Consider the following 23,197-nt stretch of genomic DNA (forward strand, 5'->3'; position numbering starts at 1 on the left):
AATTGCTGTAGGGGAACTGTGGGTAAGACGAACAGGGTGGGTAAGACGGACAGGTGGTTGATTCTACTAGTTAAGCATAAAAATTCGTAAATGTTTTGATGGGCATCCAACCATCTTGCTATCTCATGATGTCTGAACGCTTCCATCATCATTTAGAACTTTCCAATTTTGATAAAGTACAGAAAAACTAAAAATTGGAAATGATTCTGCGTCTGGATGTAACATTTTTCCATCGAAATTAAGCTTTTTGAGTGATTTAATTCCAAAATGTTGCCCATAGCATGAAGTTTTTCGATTATATACCTTTTCAAGCAACGTCTGCCTTGAAATAATACGTAATTTCATTTGCGTATGAAAAATTGTGAACGCTTTAAAAAAATGTGTAATGATGGGGTGAAATGGACAACTGCTAGTGTGGGTAAGATGGTCAATGAACATATTATAATAAAATTGTTGATTTTGCTTCTTAGTGATATCTCAAGCAGATAAATAAAAATTTAACCGGCAAACGTGAACTTCAAACAAATTAGCAGTGGCCGGGCATGAAACAGTTTTTGGAATGCTTGTTCATATTGCCGCTGCCAAACAATTTTCTATTGGCTGCCTCTAGTGGGAGGGGGTGAACTGCCCCCTTCATTTTTGCACGATACACTACCATATTTTACGTATTCAATTTGTTAAGGGTCAAAAATAATAATATGCTCTCAGTTGGGGCGATTCACAATACCTGTCCATCTTACCCCCACACATTGTCCATTTCACCCGCAGCATTAAAAAAGTTCACTTTTTCGGACCATTTTTAATACTCAAAATACACATTGAAAAACATTTTTTGTTAAATATTTCACTAGCTGCTTTTGAAAACAATATGTTGAACTAAAGTAAACTGCATTTAGGTTTTATAAATCATAAGTTTTCTATATTATATTAGCTGTTCTTCTTAACCTGTTCGTCTTACCCACAGTTCCCCTACCGGAAAAATTGCAAACTCTACGAACTGCGACCCCTAAAACTACTCTCGGAACACATTTCAAGTATCGCTCAACTGCTGTTCGAGTTTCTGTATTGATAGAATTTCAGAGAGAGTTCGTATATTTAAATTTATTCGTTTTATAATTAGCCTCACTATGTGCAAGGACTTTATAATATTCTTCAAGGCATCAAGGCTATTTTAATAATAAAATTCTGCAATGTTTTATTATTTTAAAAGTCAATGGAATAAACTCAGAAACCGAGCAGGCAGAGGAGTCAAATCAACTGAACCTTCAGTTATAATTTATCATAAATGAAAGCAACTTATTAAACGCTCTTTAACAAGGGTTTTCCTACGCTAAATTTCTAATTTATCACTAGGAATTATTCTTTTTTTTCTCCCTGGAGACCGAATGAAGATTCTCTGCCTCCGGAAGCGTTTCAATGAAATTTATTCTCGTTTAAAAGATGACACGGTAAATTCTCTTCGCATTGTTAAATATTATTTTTTAATGAACTAGTCAATTAACTATGCGACAGAAATTGAGAATCGTTCACACTTAAAAAACTCAGCAAAATTTGCCGAGATTTGGACAGCCGAGCGTTCGGTAAAAATTTCAGTTTTACAAATCGACGTTTACGGATCTTTACTAACGCTTGGCATCATAAAAAAATTTACCGAACGCTCGGCTGTCCAAATCTCGGCAAAATTTTGCTGACTTCGGCACTTTTTTTAAGTGTGTTGATAATGGAAGGATCTTCTTCAAATCATGATTTTTAAATATAGATTTCAAGAGTTAACTTTTACCGGTTTTTTACCGGTTTTACCGGTATTGCATTTATCAATACCGAAAAACCGGGTTTCAAAATACCTCCCGGTATTGGCATCTCTAGTGGCGAAACCCGTATTACTCATTTATATCTAAATGAGTTACAACTATCAGAATCTGTTCCAAATTTAATTTTTTTGTTATTGCTTCTTGATCAATTTGTAACAGATTATGTTATAAATATCATAATGTGTTATAAAACTGATATAACCTTCTTATGGCCTCCTGATCGGGTTACGGTAAGGATTTCATAAGAATCACCATGGCGCTACAGTAACAGAAGACTTCTTGATTGGCCCTGTCGAACGTTACGGATGTGAGGGCACTTACAGTCGTTTTACCTCGAATCAATATAAGCGTCAAGGCACATGCAGTGAGTATTTCATAAGATTCACCAAGACACAACAGTAATAAAAGCTTCCTAATTCGTCTGTCGAACGAATCTGAAGGCGCTTATAGTGAAGATTTCTTAAGACTCACCAAGGCGCTACAGTAACAAAAGGATTTCTGATTGGATCCTGAGCAGGGCTGTCGGTATTTGACACTTTTGGTGAAAACTGGTATTTAGGTATTGGTGTAAAAAATATCGGTAATACCGTTATTGGCAGATAATTCGAAATCAACAGAAATGATGAAGTTTTTCGTTAATTTTTTTTTCTTTCAAACTTTAGCTTCAGTATTATTGCTTAGTATATAGGCTTTAAGCAGATATAATACGCTTAGCGATGTATATCCCTTGCTAACACATAGTTTGTTACCAACGCTTCCAACAATTGGAAAAACTTCCGCTTCCATCAAAGTCTGATGAACCCTAAACCGGAACACCCTTGCATAGTGTCATCCTCTTCATCATCGTTAACAGACGAGTTGTCGATTTCACCTGCTTGTTTAATCAATGCACCACCCGAAATACTTGAAAAATATTCAAAAGTTTTTGCAGGCAGATTTTGAATGGTATGAATGCTCAAAAGGTTCAAAAAGATCTCAGTATTCTGATCTTGTTTCCTTAAAAGCTAAGCCTAGGTGCTACATTCCGTTATCGAAACTTGACCTTCTGTTTTTATATGACAGACTTCGCAGCCAGCTGTTAAAATACGGGACAATTACAGGGCCAGTTGCTACGATCCTTTTGATTCCAACAGGCTCTCCCAGCCGAGATTCAAACATACGACGACTGGCTTATTAGGCCAGCATCATACCTCGAGGTCAACTGGGAGGCTATTGTTTTCTACATTCGTTATATGAGAGTTTCGAATAATTTAGTGGCTTTGCATATCAAGTTGTTCAAAAATTAGTTGAATCGTGATATCCCGATAATGAAATATCTTTACGGTTAAGATTCTGCACTGAGCCTCAAACGGGTCCAAGAGCTTTAATTATTTGATCCACAGTTTCACCCTCTTCATTACTAGTAGTCGAAGATTCTGTTTAGTATTAACACCAAGTTGTTTTTCTATGAGTTTTACAATCTTCTATCAAACTTAATTCTTCTTCAATACTGGAGCAGGCATGTTTTCGATACAAAGTTTTAAAGGAGTTTAAAAAAAACTTGAATACTGGAAATACCGGTTTTTTGCCTTTCTAAAACCGGTATTTCAGTATCCAAAAATTTGTCGGTATTACCGGTTTTGGTACTACCAGTACTACCGGTTAGACAACCCCTAATCCTGAACCATGGCGGGTAATCATCGGCAGTGAAGGTGTTTGATTTTAACCCTTTGTTCTGTCAGACTGACGGACATGGATACATTAGTAAATAAGCTCTTTCCTTTGAATCCGAAGTATTTACTAGACAGTGAGTAGACAGTTTTGACTTTCCTTTAGATTTCTTCAACCTGATGATTGCTGACTCATTTAGAATGCATGCATTATGTCGCGTTAATTTACGTGCAGGGCCATCGATAATTGGTTAAACGAGAAAGTTAGGAGATGATTACATCATTTCTTCTATTTACTCTAAATGATTTTATTTCGGTTACTATCCGACTGTTCTTCAGTGTCCACACTGAAACTGTTGGCACAGAAGCTACAAATAGTGTCACTTAAAAATATCTTTCGAAGAATAGTTATTGCATGCGAAGAATTGGACATTCTGCTAAGCAAGAAAGAGTGTTTCTAAGTTACGTTCGCAATAGGTATAACGCGGCTTACAATACCAAATTGTGTGTAGCAGCGCTCTTCTGATATCTGGCGACCTAGTTCTTTTTTTAGATGACACCACTGAATAGGTTATGCGAGTAGCGGCAGATAACCACAGTTTCTACAACAATTTCTAACCCGAAAGGATTCTTTCCGTCGGGCCAACCCGATATTTCAATTGCGTTGAAGAACTAGTCACTAAATCTGAAAAAGTCACTATATTTTACAATTTTAAATAGCATTTCTGATCTGATTTTTTAGAAAATATAGAAATAGAGATAAACTGTATGTTGGTACCTATGTATTGGTACAAGTGTTTTTCCTGATAAAATGGTGTACGACTCGCAGTTTTTCTAATGGTGTATCCCAATTTTAACTAATTTTATTCAATTTCAACTAGATTTTTTTCCACTTTGTATAAATTAATTCTACTAGTTTATTTAATTATTACTGGACCTAATCGTGTATCAGATTTTTATACTGAGTAATTCTCGCTGAAACAGGGCCACTGCTGACACGAGGTGTTCAAATATTGGAACTTTTGTGCTTAATTAGTTGAAAATGGTTAAAAAATAAAAAATAAATAAAAAAAAATTCAAAAAAGTTCTTCGATTTACCTACTTAAAAGTAAGATAGAAAATTTATTTCTTAAACCATGAGATATACAGCAATTCAATATTGTAAAAAGTTTTTGAAATCATTATTAAGAAGAATTTTTCCAAAGAAAGCAATCTTCTAGCTACTATAGTTATAAGAAGAAACATAAGAAACATCTTTTGTGGAAACAAAAATAAACTTTTTGACCAAAGCTCATTCTTCAATATTTTTATTCATATTTAAACATTTTCGCCAAAGATTTTTGAATAGGCAAACTACATACTTTTACTTTTACTTGTAAAAAGCGTAGATCTTTCCAACCGTCGTCAAATCTTTAAGCGTTACGACACACGCAAGTCGGTTTCAGCCTAGTCGACCCATTTAGCACGTTGGGCCCCTCGATTCCTGGTGCTGATGAAATTCTGGAAAAGAACAAATTTCACTGCCACAGTCATTCGGCATCCTTGTGAAATGGCCGGTCCTCCGTAGTCTCCTGTCTTTTGCCAGGTGTACGATGGTAATCTCTCCAAGTAGTGTCTGCAACTCGTGGTTCATACGTCTATGCCACTTTTTGCTATCCGTTTGTACTCCGCCAAAAATAGTCCGCAACACCTTTCCTTCAAATACGACAAGTGCACGTATGTCTTCCATAAGCAAAGTTACGGACCTGAGACCGTAGAGGACTACCTTTGTATATCGTCAACTGTGTGCGGCGGCGTATGCTCCTTGATCGAAGCGTCATACGAAGGAAAAACTAGGGTCGACTTCCAGCTTGAAGGCGTCGAATTTTTGTCGGCAATGAACAGTGATCCCAAATATATGAACTCATCCACCACTTCCAGTTCGTTGCCGTCAGAAGTCACTGTTCGTGGGAAGCGAACATTATTCATTTTCTCTGCAGCCCAATACTCCTAGTCTCCGTTTTTAGTGTGGCGAAGATTACCTCCGCCGTCACAAGGTTTCAAGTAATCACGGTATCTAGTAATTTAGATATCAAGGCCATCTGCGAAAGCTAGGAATTCGCCACTTTTGCAAAAGGTCGTTTCTCTCGTTTCGATGTTTAGTCCATCCATCCCTCTGCCGTAACCCTTTCTCGCTCCTGAGTAACTTTGATAAACCACGTCAGTTTATCCGAAAATCCTTTCACGTGCGTTATCTGCCATAGATATTCGACTGTATCGTATGCTACCCTGAAATCCACGAACATATGATTCTTCGTTTTCGTCATCCGTCTTCGAGGGTCGAAGCACCTAGTTCCACAGAGAAAGGTAGAGCTTTATCCAGTACGCGCGTAGTTCTCGGCGACTCGCGGGTTGTCTAATTGTCGAACGTTTCAGAAACGACCTCTTATCCTCAACCTACACATCCTCTCGTTGATCGTCATTCTACCCATTACTACGTAACCCGTTCCCAGCTCGTTGTTTGCTCCACCTTACTTACTTACTTTAGTGGCGTCGAACGAATTAAGGTCCTCTAGTACTGTCGGTCCTGGGCTGCCGTTCTCCTATCCCCACGAACACCAGCTGAATCAGAGCTGCCATAAATACAGATACTTGTGCATGCATAAATTTGGGACCCTACCGTTTTCTCCGGAGTATTTTATTTTCTCGATCTAATCTTTTAAATAACATAAATAGTTTATGGGGTACTTTAAAATTCAGAAACATTAGTTGAGCCAGAAATCCCAGCAACTGAAATAATTTATGGTACCCAAATTTATGCATGCACAAATTTCTGTATTTGTGGCAGCTCTGAGCTGAACGTGCATCGTCTTCGGCAGCTCACACCACACCCATCGGGTGCGGGGCTTGCCTCGGAGTCTACGGCCTCTTCCCTGTTCTCTGCTGAAAATAGTTTTTACTACTCTTTCGTCGGGCATTCTGGCTACGTGCCCAGCCCACCGCAGCCTGTCACATTGTACTACCTTCACTATATCAGCATATTTGTATACTTGGTATAGCTCGTGATTCATGCATCTGCGCCACACTTCATTTTCCATTTTGCCACCAACTATGGGTCGCAGAATTTTACGCTCAAAAACCTCTAGCACTTGTCGATCAGCTTCCTTTAGCGTCCATGATTCATGTCCATAAAGGGCCACCGGGAGGATTAGTTTAGTTCTGTAGAGTGCCAGTTTTGTGCGAATTTGCAAACTACGGGACTTCAGCTAGCTACGTAATCCGTAGAAAGTCCGATTCGCGGCTGCAATTCGGCGTTTCATTTCACGGCTTAAATCGTTGTCACATGTCACGAGTGTACCAAGGTATACAACTACTTCTTATCGTTCCCCATTTAACTCTACAAGAATGTACCATACTGCTTCCAACAAGATTCTGCACCATCTCGCTAAGCGGAAGCTACACAGGTTTAGTGTTAGAACAATTTTCCGGATTTTATATCTTCGTAAGAGTTGCATGCCTGTTCGTCTGATTTGAATCCTCCCAACGTCTATGCATGGAATTACATGCAGTGCCGTAGCGTGCGGTTGGTCAGACTGGCCCTCGCCTAGCGCGCTAGCTCTATCAGGCGCCAAAACGGTCTGAACAGTCAGTAAGGCACTCTCCAGTGTAGCGGCACTCTATAGGGAGTTGTACGAATCATGTATAGCCCTCTAACAATAATAAACTTCGAAGCAACACTGATTTAAGAAACGAGGAGCCGCCAAGTCCACCAGAATGGACCAGGACCAGATCCAAAATCTGGTTGCTGGTTTAAAATCTGATCTAAAATGTGGCCTAAAATTTGATCAAAAACGTGGTCTAAAATGTGGTTTATAATGTGACCCTGTTTGAGAATCTGGTCCAAAATTTGATGCAAATTCTGATAAAAATGTGCTTCAGAATCTTGTCCACGCTCAAAATCTGGTCTTGGCCCAGTATTTGGTTCAAAATCTGGTGCCACATCACCAAAATCCAAAATCTGATAAAAAATATGGTACAAAATATTGTCCAAAATCTGGTCTAAATTTGATAAAAATACAGTCCAAAATTTGGCCCAGAATCTGATGAAACTCCAACATCTGGTCAAGGTCCAGAATCTACTCCAAAATATGACCAAAATCTGATTAAAAATATAGCTTAAAATCTGTTTCGAAATTTGTTACAAAATCTTGAACAAAACTTGATAAAAAATGTAGTCCGCAATCTAATCCAGGTCCAAAATAAGGTACAGGTTCAGAATCTGGTTCAAAACCTAATCCAAAATCTGGTTTAAAATCTAATCAAAAATGTGGCCTAAAGTCTGGTTGGTATTCCGGTCCAGTTGCAGACCCAAATTTGCTGCAAAATCTGGTCCAAAACCTGATAAAAAATGTGGTCCAGCATCAGAGCAAGGTCTATAATCAAGTATATAATCTGGTCTAAAATGTGATAAAAAAGGGATGCAAAATATTATCCAAAATCTGGTCCAAATCTGATAAAAATGTGGTCCGAAATTTAATCAGACGCAGATCCAGAGTGTGCTTCAGACCAGAAGACCAGACCTAGAATCTGGCCTTAGAATCTAAATTAAAGTCTAACTCAAAAGCTGGTTAAAAATGTGATCAAAAATGTGGTGCTCCCGCAGCTAGTCCAAATCTTTTCCAAAATCTGTAACAAAAGTTGATACAAAAAATTGCGGTTTGCACCCTAATCCAGACCCGGAATCTGGTTCTAAACGTGATCTTAAATCTGGTTAGTGGTTTAAAAACTGATTATTTCTTGCTCTCCAAGCGGTTCCACCGTACCACAGGCCAAGCTGTGTTCGCGCTTATTGTACAAGAAATTAAAACTTTCTGGGCATCAGCATAAGTTTTTACAGTTCGCGCCGATGACGAACAGCAGATCGCACAGAGGCAGCTGCGGTCGTAGAGTAAACCCACCACCACCATTTTACGCAACGATGCACCATAACGGGTGCCATATTTACCGACGATTCCAACTTTCCTGGTACGCTTAGCCATTTTAAAAAATTATAGCTAAAATTGATTGAATTAGGAGCTGCAACGAAATGCGTGCAGTATCTTCAATGTGATGTTGGAAAAAAGGATTAAAAAACTGTGGTTCAAAATCTTCTCCATGTCGAAAATCTGATCTGATCAAAATTGTTGCCCAAAATCTGATCCAGAATCTCGTCCAAATTTTTTTCCAAATTTTGGTACAAAACCTGGTAAAAAATGTGGTCCGCAGGTTCCGAATCTGGTTGCTTGTTTAAAATCTTATCAAAACTTGGAAGGAATACGAATTTAGGAAGCGAGGGAGTGCTAAATCGTGTCTTTGCCAAGGGCGCAACAATGTCTGCTAATTAAAGCAAAGGGAGAAAGATTTGAATTGGTCTAATTTAAGACAAATGTTATGGATACACTTATCCATATGTTATAAATACACTCAAAATCAAAATTTGTGCAAGTTTTATTTTTGTGACCATTTACTTCACTGACAGTTATTACTACTCACTTCATTCAATTCAATTCAATTGTGTCCCTACGCTTTTCCAGTTCCAATAGGTGTTGCAAACGTAAGTGTATATGACAATAAAAAGAAATGACAGCATAAACTACGTGACAACTAATCTTGCATTTTATGATAAGGCTTCGCGATAGAAAATCTAATCTCCACTTATTGCTAATCGTCCCTCACAAATCGAACCATCATGTGCACACGCATCCGACACGCAAGTCCAGACGAGAAATTTAGCACAATAAATTTTGCTTATCAATGGCTGGCGTGCAAGTTTCAAGACAAATTAGCCACTATTAAGGTTGTTTTTTTCATTAAAAATAATATACGTCTGGTATTAAAAAAATATGTCTTCAATGTAACCTGATTGCCGAATAGAAAAGAGTTTTCATTTCGGGCAGAACATTGCTGTTGTTTCATTTTCGTGCCAATTTGTCAACTGGCTTTGGCGTTTCCAGTCGTTTCTGCAGAAATAGTTTTAGAGAAATTGCTAAAAAGAAATTGACTTGTTCGATTCAAAGACATCAGCATTTAAACATTAGGTTGACTTCTGCCATTTTGCTTCCGCTGCTATTGCCCTTTGTATAAATTCGAATAGAAAGTCGTGATTTTCCTTCACTCTGGCGTTGTACGACATCAATATTGAACTATTGACAAATTCTAACAAGAACAACTATTTTGCTTGCAGTGCCGTTCTGCTTGAAAAATACTCGAGCGAACAGTTTGACATATCAACTGTCCTTAATATTAACGCAATCGGTGGCATCGACTTTGAGGTCCATAAATTATGTTTTTCTTGGCACGAATTGTGTGGGTACCAACATTAAATCTAACATTAACCATTGCCCTGCAAAAGGACTGCCACTTCACATAACTCTTCATCTTTACATATGCCCTTTTCTAACACATTTGGCATTTGACGTTTCGATTTTATTACGATTAATATAAAAAACTTAAAGTGTAAAACCCTCCACATTTAACGGGAAACTAGCAGTCAACAGTCATTAACTTTTCGTCGGAGAGCCCAATTTCGGAAGCAGTCTTTGGGCCCAAAAACGGAGTTCTGTTAGTAGAAATGTATTCAGTGCATTCTTCTTACCAATTTGAACACAGCAAATATATTTTCATGTACAGTATTTTTGTTTCAAACAGAAAAACTGATTTTGAAATTTGCAAAATCGATGACGACTAATGTTACCTTAAAATTCATAGATTATCAAATGAAATCAAGGATTTTTTGACCGTGCATTAATGTGAATGTGATACTGCTCCATCCGAGTAAGCACCAAGTGTTCTATTTCCGGAACGATGCGATGATGCAGAACATAAACCTTGTTCGAGCAACATCTCGATCATAACGGGCAGTTTATGCGATTAAATACCGCTGATTAAATCGTTTTTTTTTGCGTCGTCTCAATACAATGTATCAGTTGAAACGGTGCTGACTTATAGCAACTTACCCATCCAGACGGAGACCACAGAGCAGCGGCAGGCCTATATAGCTAGTTGCTGTGAGAAACGTGCCGCTATGCTATAGTTTCCTAAAGAAGCTCTCATATTCGGAAACAAGAGCTTTCGGAATCCGCGGGTGGGAAAATGAGAACAGAGAGCGGAAAATTTTTTTCCTCGAGTGGCCTCTCATTGGCTAGCATGCATCGATTGCTGAAGCCTTCTATCTTTGCCACTAACACGCTGAGCTGGAAGTGAGAGTGAGGAACTGTATCGATCGATGTGCAATCTCGCATGTACCATCATCGCTGGATATTTGGCCGCCGCAGGTGTTAGTGACATTCTGCTCTTTGGCAGTATAACGTTTGGATGTGAATAATCCACACCCAGTATGCAGCTGTAGTGGTAAGCGGGCTGGGTGTATGTTTCAATGTCCACATCAAAGACGTCATCATTGTGCAGAAATTAGTACCCGCACACGACCGGACCGACCGGTCCCAATGCTCCGCTGTCTGGAAGCTGGAAGATTCAATTTTAGGAATGTTGCTCTCCTTCACTTCTGGAAGGGTTTGGTGTTTACCAGCGAGGATGAGACAGCACGAGCGCGAGGGTTGTGGATCACCCCGTACAACCTTAATTTGAAATAATGGACCGAAAATAGATTATCATCGTAATTAAATTTTGTCAGATTTGCTGATTTTCCGTAAATGTCGGTATTTATTCAGGTTCATGTAAAATTTTGAGTGGAATAACAGTAGAAGCGATTACTCTGGTGGCTATTGCCTGTCATCTAAGATATAGTACGGAGATTGCAGTCACCGTACAATGGGAGCATTGCAATCTTGCGTTCATCGCCGAAAATTAACATGGAACAGATTATCGATATTTTGCGATTAGTTTTACTGCGATAGTTAAGGGCAGTATCGACATCGTTTGGTTTAATCTTTGCCTATGGTAGTTTGGGGTAATACGGAAGTCTTCATATGCGATTAATTTATATTTGTGTTGTGCCGCACCATACGAATGCGACGAATACAGCGGGGTTTATGTTTTCCAGGAGACCTTATTGCATCGATCATAAAAAACGCAATGCTAAGCCTGTATTGGTGTGTTGATTCCAATTGGAACGATTGAGAGTGAGACGGTGATTTCCACCAGAATTCCATTGAACCGGCCGGCATTTAAATACCACCCCCTCATAACCCCCGAGCACATATCGCACGATATGCTGTACTGTCGTGTGAGACAGTATCGAAATGAAATGTTGTAAACGTATACGTGCTTATAAGCATCTGATCGCGAGAGAAACATGATTGCTCTCGGGAGATAAGTAGAGCGAGTTGGGCTTCTGTGTGAGTGCAAGCGACACCAGATGCGTATACGATACGACATTAGATATTACTGTCGGTGTGTTGGGGAGGGAGGGTGGTGTTGGGATGAGATATATCATATGCGCGGAAATGACAGCTGTACGGAACAAACGAGAGTGCACTACCGCGAGAAGGTCATGGCTGTGAAAGGGGGCTTCACGCCTTGGGATGGCTGCTAACTACGCTACGGAACACGGTGTTGACGGGTGAAAGGCATTGTGGTTTTTCCGCTACATTATCACGATTTCAGGAAAATAGCTAGCTAGAAAGTGTAGTTTAGTAATACCTTTGTGGTTCGCCTCTCTCCACGGCGGTCCTTTATCTTCCAATCCGGAGAGGTATTTTTTTAGTTCAAGCTATAAAGACAACTTGTTTAATTGGAATAACACATTACCTGGTTGAAGTTTTAACCCCCCCCCCCCCACATTAACTGGTGGTGTGTGTAAGAATTAAAGCATTTACCTACAACATGGTTTTTGTTTCAAGTGTTCTATTTGTACTTAATGGGTACTTATTTCTTTAGAATTTTTTCAAATTCCACATTAATGCCGATTTTGATTGTTTAACTGAGCATGATGTGAACTAAGCGACCCCCCGGCATGTCGCCATCTTTTTGTGACTAAATCTGAAACGTCAAAAACACTGAGAGGGAAATCACATCATAGAAAATCAATGCGACGGCCATTGTTGTTTGGTGTACAATACTGAGGGGTCCTTCTTAATAGGAGTACTGTCGAGGAGGAGGAACTAAGCTAGTGAATCGGTACAGGGAACCGCTTTTTGTGCCTACTTTACCACCTCTAGTGAATAATGATTTTGAATAGATTAATAAAGTCGTCCTTGCAATTGACTATTCAATGAGGTTGAGTTTGCTTCTGCATTTCCATGAATGTCACGGTGAACATGTTTGTGTCAGTATGACAGGGCATAATCAGATCAGGATTCACGGGGGTAAATGATACGATCCAGAAATCTACGCCAAACAATCTTAGAACAATCAAATCTTGGTAAATTATTCAAAATCATTTTAGGATTAATAAGAATCTTAGGACAACCAAACAAAACTTTAGTCCCATACGCCTGGAAAACGTCAAAATTCCTAAAACAGTTACAACTTGGCTCAAGGAAAATTCTCTGAACTTTTCAAATATTATTAAACGTTTCCGATTTTTAAGTGTGGTGACTGTCGAAATATAAGAAACTACCACTTGCAACAAGGGTTACAAAACGAACTACATATCTTCTAATCAGCACGGATTTGCCACTGCCCGAGAAGCATTTTTGTTTTAACGTTGTATAAGTAACAAGCGCTAGTTACACGGGTATACAACAATTGAATAAGCTACTCTTAAACAAAAAAGTTTGTTGGGTGGTTGTTCTGTCATAAAGAGCCTTGCGGGTATGCGTGAAACTGCATATTAGATTAAAACGTAAAGCACAAGTTGACGTAATTTATACAAACCTAAAAGCAACATTCGACCGCATTGAAGAGTATTTAACTGCTATTAATATTTGGTTTGTGTTAAATTATGCTAACTTTTTCGCTGCTTTAGGCAACAAAACTGACTATGTATTCAATAATAAACACTTCATCATTACAACTGCAGTTGTCTTTAAAACTGCTTTGCCGAACATCCTAGGCAGCTTTCAGGCAATTCCAGAGTTCTTATATGTGCACACTTCTTCAGGTAAGATTGCTGCTCCTTCGTAACATCATTCCGTGATGAGCCACCTGTATGTTAATTTAAAAAAAAATTTCGCTTTGTAAAAAAGTTTTTACTACAAAAGATAATTCTGTGGAACAAATTTTCCGTAAATTGCAGGATTTATTAAACCTTCTTCAGCAATGCTTCAACATCCTGCCGGGTGGCCTTACGGTTGTAACCTTAACCATGGCCGATGAAAAGATGCATTTCGGCATGTTTTTAAGCTCTTTGGTGGCCTTGGCTTTCCGCTGCTTCTCCGATTTGGACGTGAAATTATTGACCGAAGTAGTCCCTCCATTTGAGCCGCCCAAAATTTTTCTATCGGTTGCTGCTGGGGTATATTGGGAGGATTGGTAGTCTTTGGTACAACGTTTATCTTAGTCATTTTCTCCAGTGATTTGGCCAAGGCCAAATCCAGCCAAAAACCCACATGGAGATTACGATACTTCTTGATGAAGGCAGTAACTTCTGGCAGGTATTTCAAACTGTATACATATTTCCCCGTTTACCTCAAGCCCAGAAGGAACGAACAGCAGCTTGGATATTCCTTTCTCGCTGATTGTCAGCACAGAAGGACCTTTTACGGGAACTTGGTATGGTATGGTATGGTATCGTGTTTCCTCGGAAAGATGTTTTTCACCAGTGCCTTCAACCGCTCCTTCTGGGCCGTTACCTTCTACTCAGACATGACCGAGACACCGACTGATGCTTCCGCATAAAAATATGCATTTTGGCCATGGAATTCCGCGCCGTTTTGCTGGTTGCTACGACCTCTCAGCCCTACACACGAAACGATGAGGCACCTTGCTCTCGGTTTTCCTCTTCAATTTCTGCTGCACTTTACGGTCAAGTAGTACCATCCGGCGGACGAAACCAGTCTTCCGTTTGATGCTCTCTCCTTTTTTCAGAACGGAGATAATGTCGTAAATGCCGGATCGGCTTCAACCGGCAGATGCGAAGGACGTCACAATGTCCAACCTCACGATGGCTCCGGGGTAGAGCTGGCAATACGTGTAAAGCATCAAGCGTAGTTGTTTGACTGTTTTCGTCATGGCTGCTGCAAATCAACTAATAACACTATCATTTTTTTTTTCTTTTCACATCAGATTGGCTATGATTAGCGGAACGTATTTGCTAATTGGTTCATGTCCGCCTGTTCGGCGGAACAAAGGGAGGAAGTCAGAGATCTTCACTGCCGACGGTTACCCGCCTAAACTGGTTAGCATATCGATTCGACATTGTACGAGCAAACTCGCTTTGATCTGCTGTCAATCGCCCAACTAATATTTCATCAATAACAGTGGTGATAAAATGCACAGCAGTGGTGATGAAATGCAATCTTGTATCACACTATCAGTAAAACTTATTGGGTCGGCCTAAAAGCCATTGTAAAACACCTTGCACGAGAACGCCTGTACGCCTAAGTGCGTCCTGTGCGTTTTCCTGATTGAGTCGGTCAAAGGCTTTAACAAAATCAACGAGCACCAGTAGAAGAGAGTCCTGGAATTCGTTGATATACTCCAATGTAATGAGGAGCATTGTAATATGGTCTACACATTGTCGACCAGCACGAAATCCAGCTTACTGGTTACTACCGCCAAAGAGTAACGTCGATCTTCTCCGATTAAGAATCCAAGGCACTCCCTCCTGCAGAGTACTTTTAGTGTAATACAGAGTAACGCAATGCCATGTCAGATATCGTATTCAGTTAGGTCTCATTTTTAGGAACTGTGACAAATATGCCCAGCATCCAGTGCTATTACCCATATATTGTTGAAAAGCTGATGCATCATCTGGGCGGGCTTGTCAGCTTTGAACGTCTCAGTAAAGTAGTCTATTCTTGGTGCTCTGTTGGATTTATACTTTGCATGGGTGCTTCAATTTCATCACCTGGCATCTGGCACCTCAGAGTTGAAGCGATTAACACGACGAACTACTGGCGCCACGCACTGCTGCTGGTTTGGTTGGCGCGGTCGCTTTTCGGCGATTTCAATTTTCAATCGGTTAAATAATGATGAATAGTATGCTCCGGTTATAGTTTTACCTTTTTCAAGATAGTCCACGAACATTATACCATGTGCATCCCAAAATACGGAGCCCACTGTTGAGTTTTTAAACACTTCGGAGCACTTTGGCCCGGACCCACTGTTTTGCCTGTTGCGTTGATTCAAGAGTGCAGTAATGGATCCAGGTTTCATCCATGGTTATGAATCGGCGCAAAAACTTCTGCTGGAAAGTCGTCACACGAATTCGGTTTTGGTCCACTGTGAGCAAACGCGGCACCCATCGCGCGCAGAGCTTCTTCATGCCCAAAACTGAATGCACGATATTGCCCACACGTTCTAATGACATGCCTACAGCATTAGCTACCTCTCTCAATTTCACTTTGGGATCATTCAAAATCATATCACGGATTTTTTCGACGTTTTCTGGTGTAGTGACCTCTTTTGGGCGCCCAGATCGTTCAGCATCAACTGTGCTCGTATGACCACAGCGAAACTCGGTAACCCACTTATGAATTGTTCCAATCGGCGGTGCAAAGCTTGGCCTTGGTCTAGGATATCGTTTTCTTGCGTAGATAGTAGTGTTTGATCAAAACTCGAAACTCAGACTGCATATTAAAAAAAAACTCGGAGGTTAGTCGATTCTCAGTACTGTAACTTGTACATACGTAAACATAAATGGCTGAAGTTTTGACAGGTGTCATTTGAAGAATCAAGCTCGACAAAAATGGGTCACATTAGTGAATACTAATGCCATCTCTTAGAATTTTCAGGTACTTATTAGACTGCTAGTAGAGTTCATATGAATATTCTGAATAATGGGATCGCGGATGTGATCAGGAGGAAAATAAATACAAGCCTTGGGGCTTAAACATTTTTCTAAGACTTGACCGAAAGACTTCGTAACCAGCTATTAGAGTACAGGACAATTAAGGGGCTAGTGCAATCGTACGATCCTATTGATTCTAACAGCCTCTCCCAGTCGAGATTCGAACATACGACGACTGGCTTATTAGACCAGCGTCATACCAACTACGAAGCCAACTGGGAGGCTTGTTAGACCAGCATTGTACCTCAAAGCCAACTGGGCGAACCATCACTACGATCATCTCAAACGGACTGTTGCCACATGCGAACTGGTAGTAGAGGCGCTTGCGCTCATACAAATACATCAACTTATTAATGACTCAAATTAGTCATATAGCAGTAAGCTTAACTACTTTAATTCAAATGGATTATCAAGGAGAGATGTGAGAAGTTGTTCAACTGCTGGTCGAAGAACTAGAAACAGGATATAGGACTTCGAAATAGCCTCACAAAGGATTATGGAGCCCCGTCCACTGCACCCGCACGCCGAACCGGGACAGCTACTGGTCGCTAGCTGAAATGATTTGAATACTATGAAAACTACTATGAAAACTGAACTGTTGTTTCGGGTAGTTGCCTAGAGGGTGTTCCACATCCAATTGCATCACGGAATGCTGTAGAAAATTAGCCATTGAATATTTTCTCCTGAAAATTTAAGTAGAAGTAGTTTAGAGTGTATTTTTTACACTGTATTTTTATCGCGGTCAGTTTTTCGAAAATTGCAAAAACTGGCGTTTCCCGGAAAGGCGCAATCTCCTGGAAAATTCTTAACTCTCTCATCATAGATGATGAGACTAACGTCAAGGCGGACTTCGGCAGCTTCCGGGGCTACTGTACTTCACAGCCCAGCATAAGTTTGATGTTCCGGAGGAAGTAAGGATGCTGAAACTTTCAAAGTTTGTCCAAAAATACATGATTTGGCAAGCGATCTGCTCATATGGCAAACATAGTGCGCCGTTCGTGACTACCGGGACTGTAAATGAACAGATCTACTTCAAGGAGTGTCTACAGAAACTTCTGCTTCCTCTGTTGAAGCAACACGAAGGCCATACGATCTTCTGGCCGGATTTAGCTTCGTGCCACTATTCAAAGGATATCCTAGAGTGGTACGAAGCCAATGGAGTTACTTTCGTACCCAAAGACATGAACTATTATGAAGCAAGCCCTACGGACGCATCCTAAAGAGGTCAAATGTTAGGAAGATATGAAGAAAAAGTGGGTTTTCATTCAGAAGAAGCTGCGGCGAGATGTTGCACAAAACTTTTTGAGTGGAGTTAAGCGTAAAGTGCGAGCATACGGTTATGTTATTGAAGTTGAATGAAATAAATATGCCAAAAGCTTACTAATGAGTTATATTTTCTTGTCTGAAAGTTTGAAAAGGATCGGTCAATTAGGTGACTTTCTACAGCGTTTCCTCCGTGATGCAATTTGATGTGGGATACCCTTTAAATATTGAATAAATTTAAACGTGATAGCAGTATAAATGATGGTTTTCACTCCCCTATTTATCTGACAAGTGCAATTGAAGCATTAGTTTTTGGTCGAAAATCAATCACGTTCGAGTAGATTGCCTGGAAACTTCCAAAAATTGGCTAAAATTGTTGAAATTGTCGTGAAAATTCCCGCTGTTACATTATACATAATTAAAACTTACAATTAATAGTGAAATTCAATGTTGAAAAAAGTTATGTAATCCGCTCTTGATTCAAGTAAAAGATCTTGATCCGTAAAAAGAATAACTGACTCATGGATCTTTTCTTTTAAGACAAGGATCTTTGCCCGTGTGACTCGCAGACTGCTGCGAATTTCATTATGTTTTATTTCGCCGGTGACAGTTCTATCTAGAACTTCATTTTATATCTTGTCTAGGAGCTCATCGCTCCTTTCGCTCTCTTTCAGGTTGCTGCCACGAAGGCAGACTACTTATCGCACGCTTTAACAGTAATTTCAAATTTCCAAAATCGACTGTAAATACCGTGCTCAACAGCTCCATTTTGATGAACGATGAAATGTATGTTAAAATGGACTTTGTACAAATCTTAGGTCAAAAATATTACCTCGCTAAACGTACGGGCATTCTACGGGTTCGAATTTGTCTTCGTGAAATCATCTATCTATGCATCATCTGTAAAAACAGGAGTTGTGGAAAGAAAACAAAGATTTAACTCCACTAGAGCAACTATAAACTTTACAAGGATAAGTGTCTTCAGAAAATAATTATGTCATTAATTCGATCACATGACGATCCCGTAACGTTCTGGCCCGACTTAGCCAGCTGCCATTATAGCCGAGATGTCGTAAAATGGTACAGTTTGATTTCGAATTTGGCAACAAATGTGTATCGCCTATGTCGCCAAAATCGAAACCGTGCCAAAATCGAGACCCTTTTTTGATATGAAAAAATTGAATGTAAGTGCATTAGAAATTGACAAAATGTTATTAATCAACGATTGCAATCTTTTTATGTTTACAAAATCCGCCAAGAGCTATCCGTGCGGTGCAAGTAAGTTTTTGGCGACCTGCGGTAAGACGTAGTCCTACGGAAATAAAAATATTATTGTTCGAAACCGCAAACTTTTTTTATGGACACACTTAGGGCAATATTTTTTCGTCATCTAAAGTATGTATGCGGAAACTGACTGATATTTAAGCATATTTTTGGAAGTAAAATATTTTGTGTTGCCAGAAACGGATACTTTTGTTGCCAAAATCGAGGCATGCCAAAATCGAACCATGCCAAATTCGAAATCCCACTGTATAAGTAAAATAATACTATTTTTATGAACTCATTAAATCGTTCAGATTTTCGATTTTGTTATATTGTCTAATTGTCAGGCGTGAATTGAGAAAGTGTGGCATAACAATCAAAATACCATCTGATACGGAAAAGTGGAGGACACGGTTCGCAATATCGTTGCGTGAAAAATGATAGGAAATAATCTGCGAAAAGTTCAAACATTTATCAGGAAAAACGAATTTGTCAAGTAGTTTTTCCTTAAAGGTTAATAACCTGCATAAATATATTTTTACAAATTTTGTACTTTATTTCCACATGGAGAAATAGGAAATTTTGTGCGACCAATCTCTAAATGGAACAGACTTCAGTACTTCAAAAGTTTGTTCTTTGCTTTGGCGGAGCATAAATTACTCTATTCAAAGCAATTTCTATTAAAAACATCATCTTTACTTTTGTTTTGATTCCGAAAAATTGGAAACAAAAACTTTTCTTTTTTCGAAACAAACAATTCAGCAAGTAATTTTTCCTAGAAGCTGAATTTTCAACCGAATCGTAGGACGGCAGCTGGCATCGACTTGCAAGTTCGTATGAAATGGCTCAGTTATACCTAATAATTTCTTTTTATATCGCGAAAACAACAACCGACTTGAATGCTTGTGTTAACACGTGACTGATTGACAGATAAATAATTCAACAAAATGGCATAAAGCACAAGCTTCTTGATATCTTTGAAGTCGTGTGTGGGAAAATTTATCAAAAATAATCGAAGCTCTAGAGTAATACGATAATAGCGAAAAATACATTTGATAGCTTTGCTGACAACGTGAAAGATGCCGAGGATGCTTTACTCCTGCTCGCGATGGTTTACCAGCTGCTCCAGCACTTGTAAATGGGGAAAAATAACGGGACGTTAGTCAAAGCAGTATCAAATTTTGAGATGAATTGATTCGTTAGTTTGCTGGGAAAGAATGAAATTTGATACATTTTGCAGAATAAACTAGATTAAGTGGAATACACAGTAATGGGATGGAACGTTGCATGGAACAAGAAGGAGTAACAAATATAAATACGATGCATTGTTACTTATAACTTTTAGTAAAACATTTTAAAATAAATGAAGTGAAATAACTTTACGTCATTCGTGATTTATTATCTACTTTAATTCCGGCTACTTTTTGGAAACAGTTATTTCGTTGGTGTCAAGTATAAAATATTGGTTTAGTAATGAAAAGTTAGCCGTTGAAAATTTTAAAAATCTGTTTTCGATTCCATGACTTTTTTTGTTAAATTTAATTCCAATTTTGTCCCAATTCGACCAGGCTGAGTGGGTAAAAATGAGATTAAACAAAGGACGAAACACATTTAATTCCATTAGCAATCTTCGATTAATTGTATTACATCACTCAGACCCTAACAAGGTCACAATTTACAATCAAACTGTCATTGCTACTTAATAAATCTACAAGTTATTGCTAGGCATCCAAGGACAACACTTAGCATCGCTTTACAATCCGTTAATCCCATTACCGTCGGCTGCCCGTACACCGTCGTACCATGACCGGTCCTCTCGTCCCTTTTTTCCCTAGCTAAAGTAATGAGTTTGATCTCATCTTTCTCGACTTGACTGCGGTGACAAACGGTTGAAACTACGGTTCGCCTCGACAGTTCCGTGTCAACAACGGGAAACGGGCAATGTGCGATAATCGGATCATTGTTACTTCGTTAAGTCGTTCGGCTACAAAACGTAGTCTGCCGCGTCAGGCAAGCAGGCAGGCAGGCAACATCGATTCGACTGACTACGGTACGGTCACACACCGAAACCGGTCGCGATGATCCGCGCGTGTAGCCAAACCACCAACCATCAGCGCTTGTTCAGCCCGCGATTGAAACCGCAGCAGAATCCCAAGCAGTTTTGGTATGCTGTGTCATGTCACAGCAGATTAGCCACAACACCACCAACAACAACAACGGCAACAGTAACAGCAACAATAACAGAAACAGCAGCAGATCAAAGTGGAGTCGCTGTGCACTTGAAACCATAAAACTGGCTAGGCTCAATTCGTTAGGAATGTTCTTTTACTACGAAGACCGGTCCCACAACGGATGCATTAATTTAAGGCGCAGGGGTACGGAAGGTGCTTGCGTACTCCATCCAACTAGCACAATCTTTTGCGCGGGGGGAAACGAACGGGAAATGGCATGAAAACATGCACACATGCTTTGCGTGTTCGTTATAAGTATAAGTATGTAGCAAGAGCGAATGAGAATGATGAGAGGATTTTCGTCGTGAGAGCAGCTTTTGCTAGGGAGCTGCTCTCTCATGCTCGGTTGTTCTCACAGCTCAAAGGGAGTGGCTCTCACGAATTCCAATAAGACGATTTTGACTTGTAATCTTTTGATAGTTCCAGTTGCGACAATTAAAAACCATGTGTTTATGGTTATTAAAAACGAAAAAAAGTTAGATTGACACAAAACTTCGTTACAAAGGTTCCTAAAATCGTCACCTTCTGGAAACTCTTTTCGATTTTCTCAGCCCAAACGCCACCACTCTCGGTTCGGTTTTACTCTGCCGGGCGTCGGCAGTTTCTCATTTTCTCAGCTTCTCAGCCAGCGCTGCCGTACCGATGTATTGGTAAAGCTGTCCCGAGCGATGTGTACGTGCGGTGGAAAATAATCAATATCGGAAAAGTCAAAGTGAAAAGTTTCACCAAATTTTGCGTGTGTTCGACAGGACCCAAACTGTCCGGTTTGAAATCGTTGGATTTTTCATCCCGAACAGGACCAGTTCCGGTTCCTCGCGAGTGGTCAAGTTCGAATTTTCCAGCAAATCCGTGTGATTCAGTTTGACCTCGGTGCAGACAGGTATAGCAACGGCAAGGTCTTCTTGGAGTTAGAGATACTCAATGACTTTGCTGTTCACTGTATATCAGAGTATTTGCTTGTGTAGAAAAGTTTAAATGGTGTTTTTTCGTGCTTCCAAAAGTGACTAAACTTATTTAGACTGCTCAATTCTTAGTGAAAAATCAGTATTCGAAAGTTATTTGAAGTGGAAACGGACTGAAATCGGTGTGTAAATTAGCAAACAGACAAGCAAAAACATTTCCTCTGGTTCTCACCCATCGGCACCACCAGAGCTTTCCGATACGTTGTGTTATGGTAGTTTTCCTGGAAACCAAGAGAGCAAACTACAAGATGATGGTAAGTGTCTCAAGGCGACGTCACCCGCTACCTCCTCCTGTCGCTTATATGCAGAGGAGCGATACTTCCGGCTTCGGCGCTCGGCGCTCGGCATTGTTCCGTTATTGAATACTTGAAGTTCGCGAAAGCGGAAATTTTTATATACTAAAGTCGGTGTTGGTAGTAATTAGGGGAAGACACGGGAACAACCGAGCTGAGAATGAAATGACGGATGAGCGGGTCGTAAAAACGTGCTAAAACACATGAATTATAAACAGTAAATGTAAATCCAAAGAGTAAAACGGACAAGACAAGAACGTCTTGCACCATTTATGGTACACTACAGAAACGATGAATCGAGGCGCTGCTGTAGAACACCGTCACCATCCGTCGACGCCAAGAGACGGGCGGTGATCGAAATCATGTGCATTGACTGCTAGTGTATGTGTAAGCGAAGGCATTGAGCGTGGCAAGTACAAGACAGACTGCAAAAACGGGAAATCCAAAACGAGCTGCCGAGAAGTCAGTGTACTCTGCTTGCTGCGGCTGCTGTTGGTTGCTGCGTTTTGGTTGTCGTTCCGTTCCGTGAAGATCGAACCGGCCGGGGAGGTCGATGAGGTGTTACAGGCGACGCGACGGGATTCAGTGCATTGCTGAACCTAAGGGGAAAGCAGCAGGGGCGGGGGGTCTCCGTCGTTGTCTGGGGTGGCCACCGAGAGAGTGAGCGAGAGAGAGAGACATACAGTGTGCGGCAGGGGAAATAATTCAAATTTTTAGTACGCTTTTATCAAACTGCGTCCGTCTGGTGCAGATTTCGAGTTGCATCTAGCATATGGCGCCGCCAATGCAATTTCGTTTCGGTTTTTTTTTTGTTTCACACACGGTAGTTGCCACCAGTGACACCTGATCCGGTG

At 40.1% G+C, this 23,197-nt stretch overlaps 1 protein-coding gene across 12 annotated transcripts in view; it reads left to right on the forward strand.

Moving 5' to 3' along the window:
• The window catches only part of LOC128734982 (protein alan shepard), a 370,743-nt gene that overhangs the window by 55,545 nt on the left and 292,001 nt on the right, over positions 1–23,197 (forward strand). Inside the window, exon 1 of one of the 12 annotated variants that reach the window (XM_053829416.1) lies at positions 21,795–22,304. The exons of the other annotated variants lie outside the window; for them this stretch is intronic. Within the exon in view, the coding sequence (XP_053685391.1) occupies positions 22,260–22,304 (45 nt within the window). The 5' untranslated portion in view covers positions 21,795–22,259. Of the gene's footprint in view, positions 1–21,794; positions 22,305–23,197 lie in introns of those variants that run through there. 12 annotated transcript variants of the gene reach the window in all.

This window comes from Sabethes cyaneus, chromosome 2 (genome assembly GCF_943734655.1).
Source record: "Sabethes cyaneus chromosome 2, idSabCyanKW18_F2, whole genome shotgun sequence".
NCBI classification, from domain to species: Eukaryota; Metazoa; Arthropoda; class Insecta; order Diptera; family Culicidae; genus Sabethes; species Sabethes cyaneus.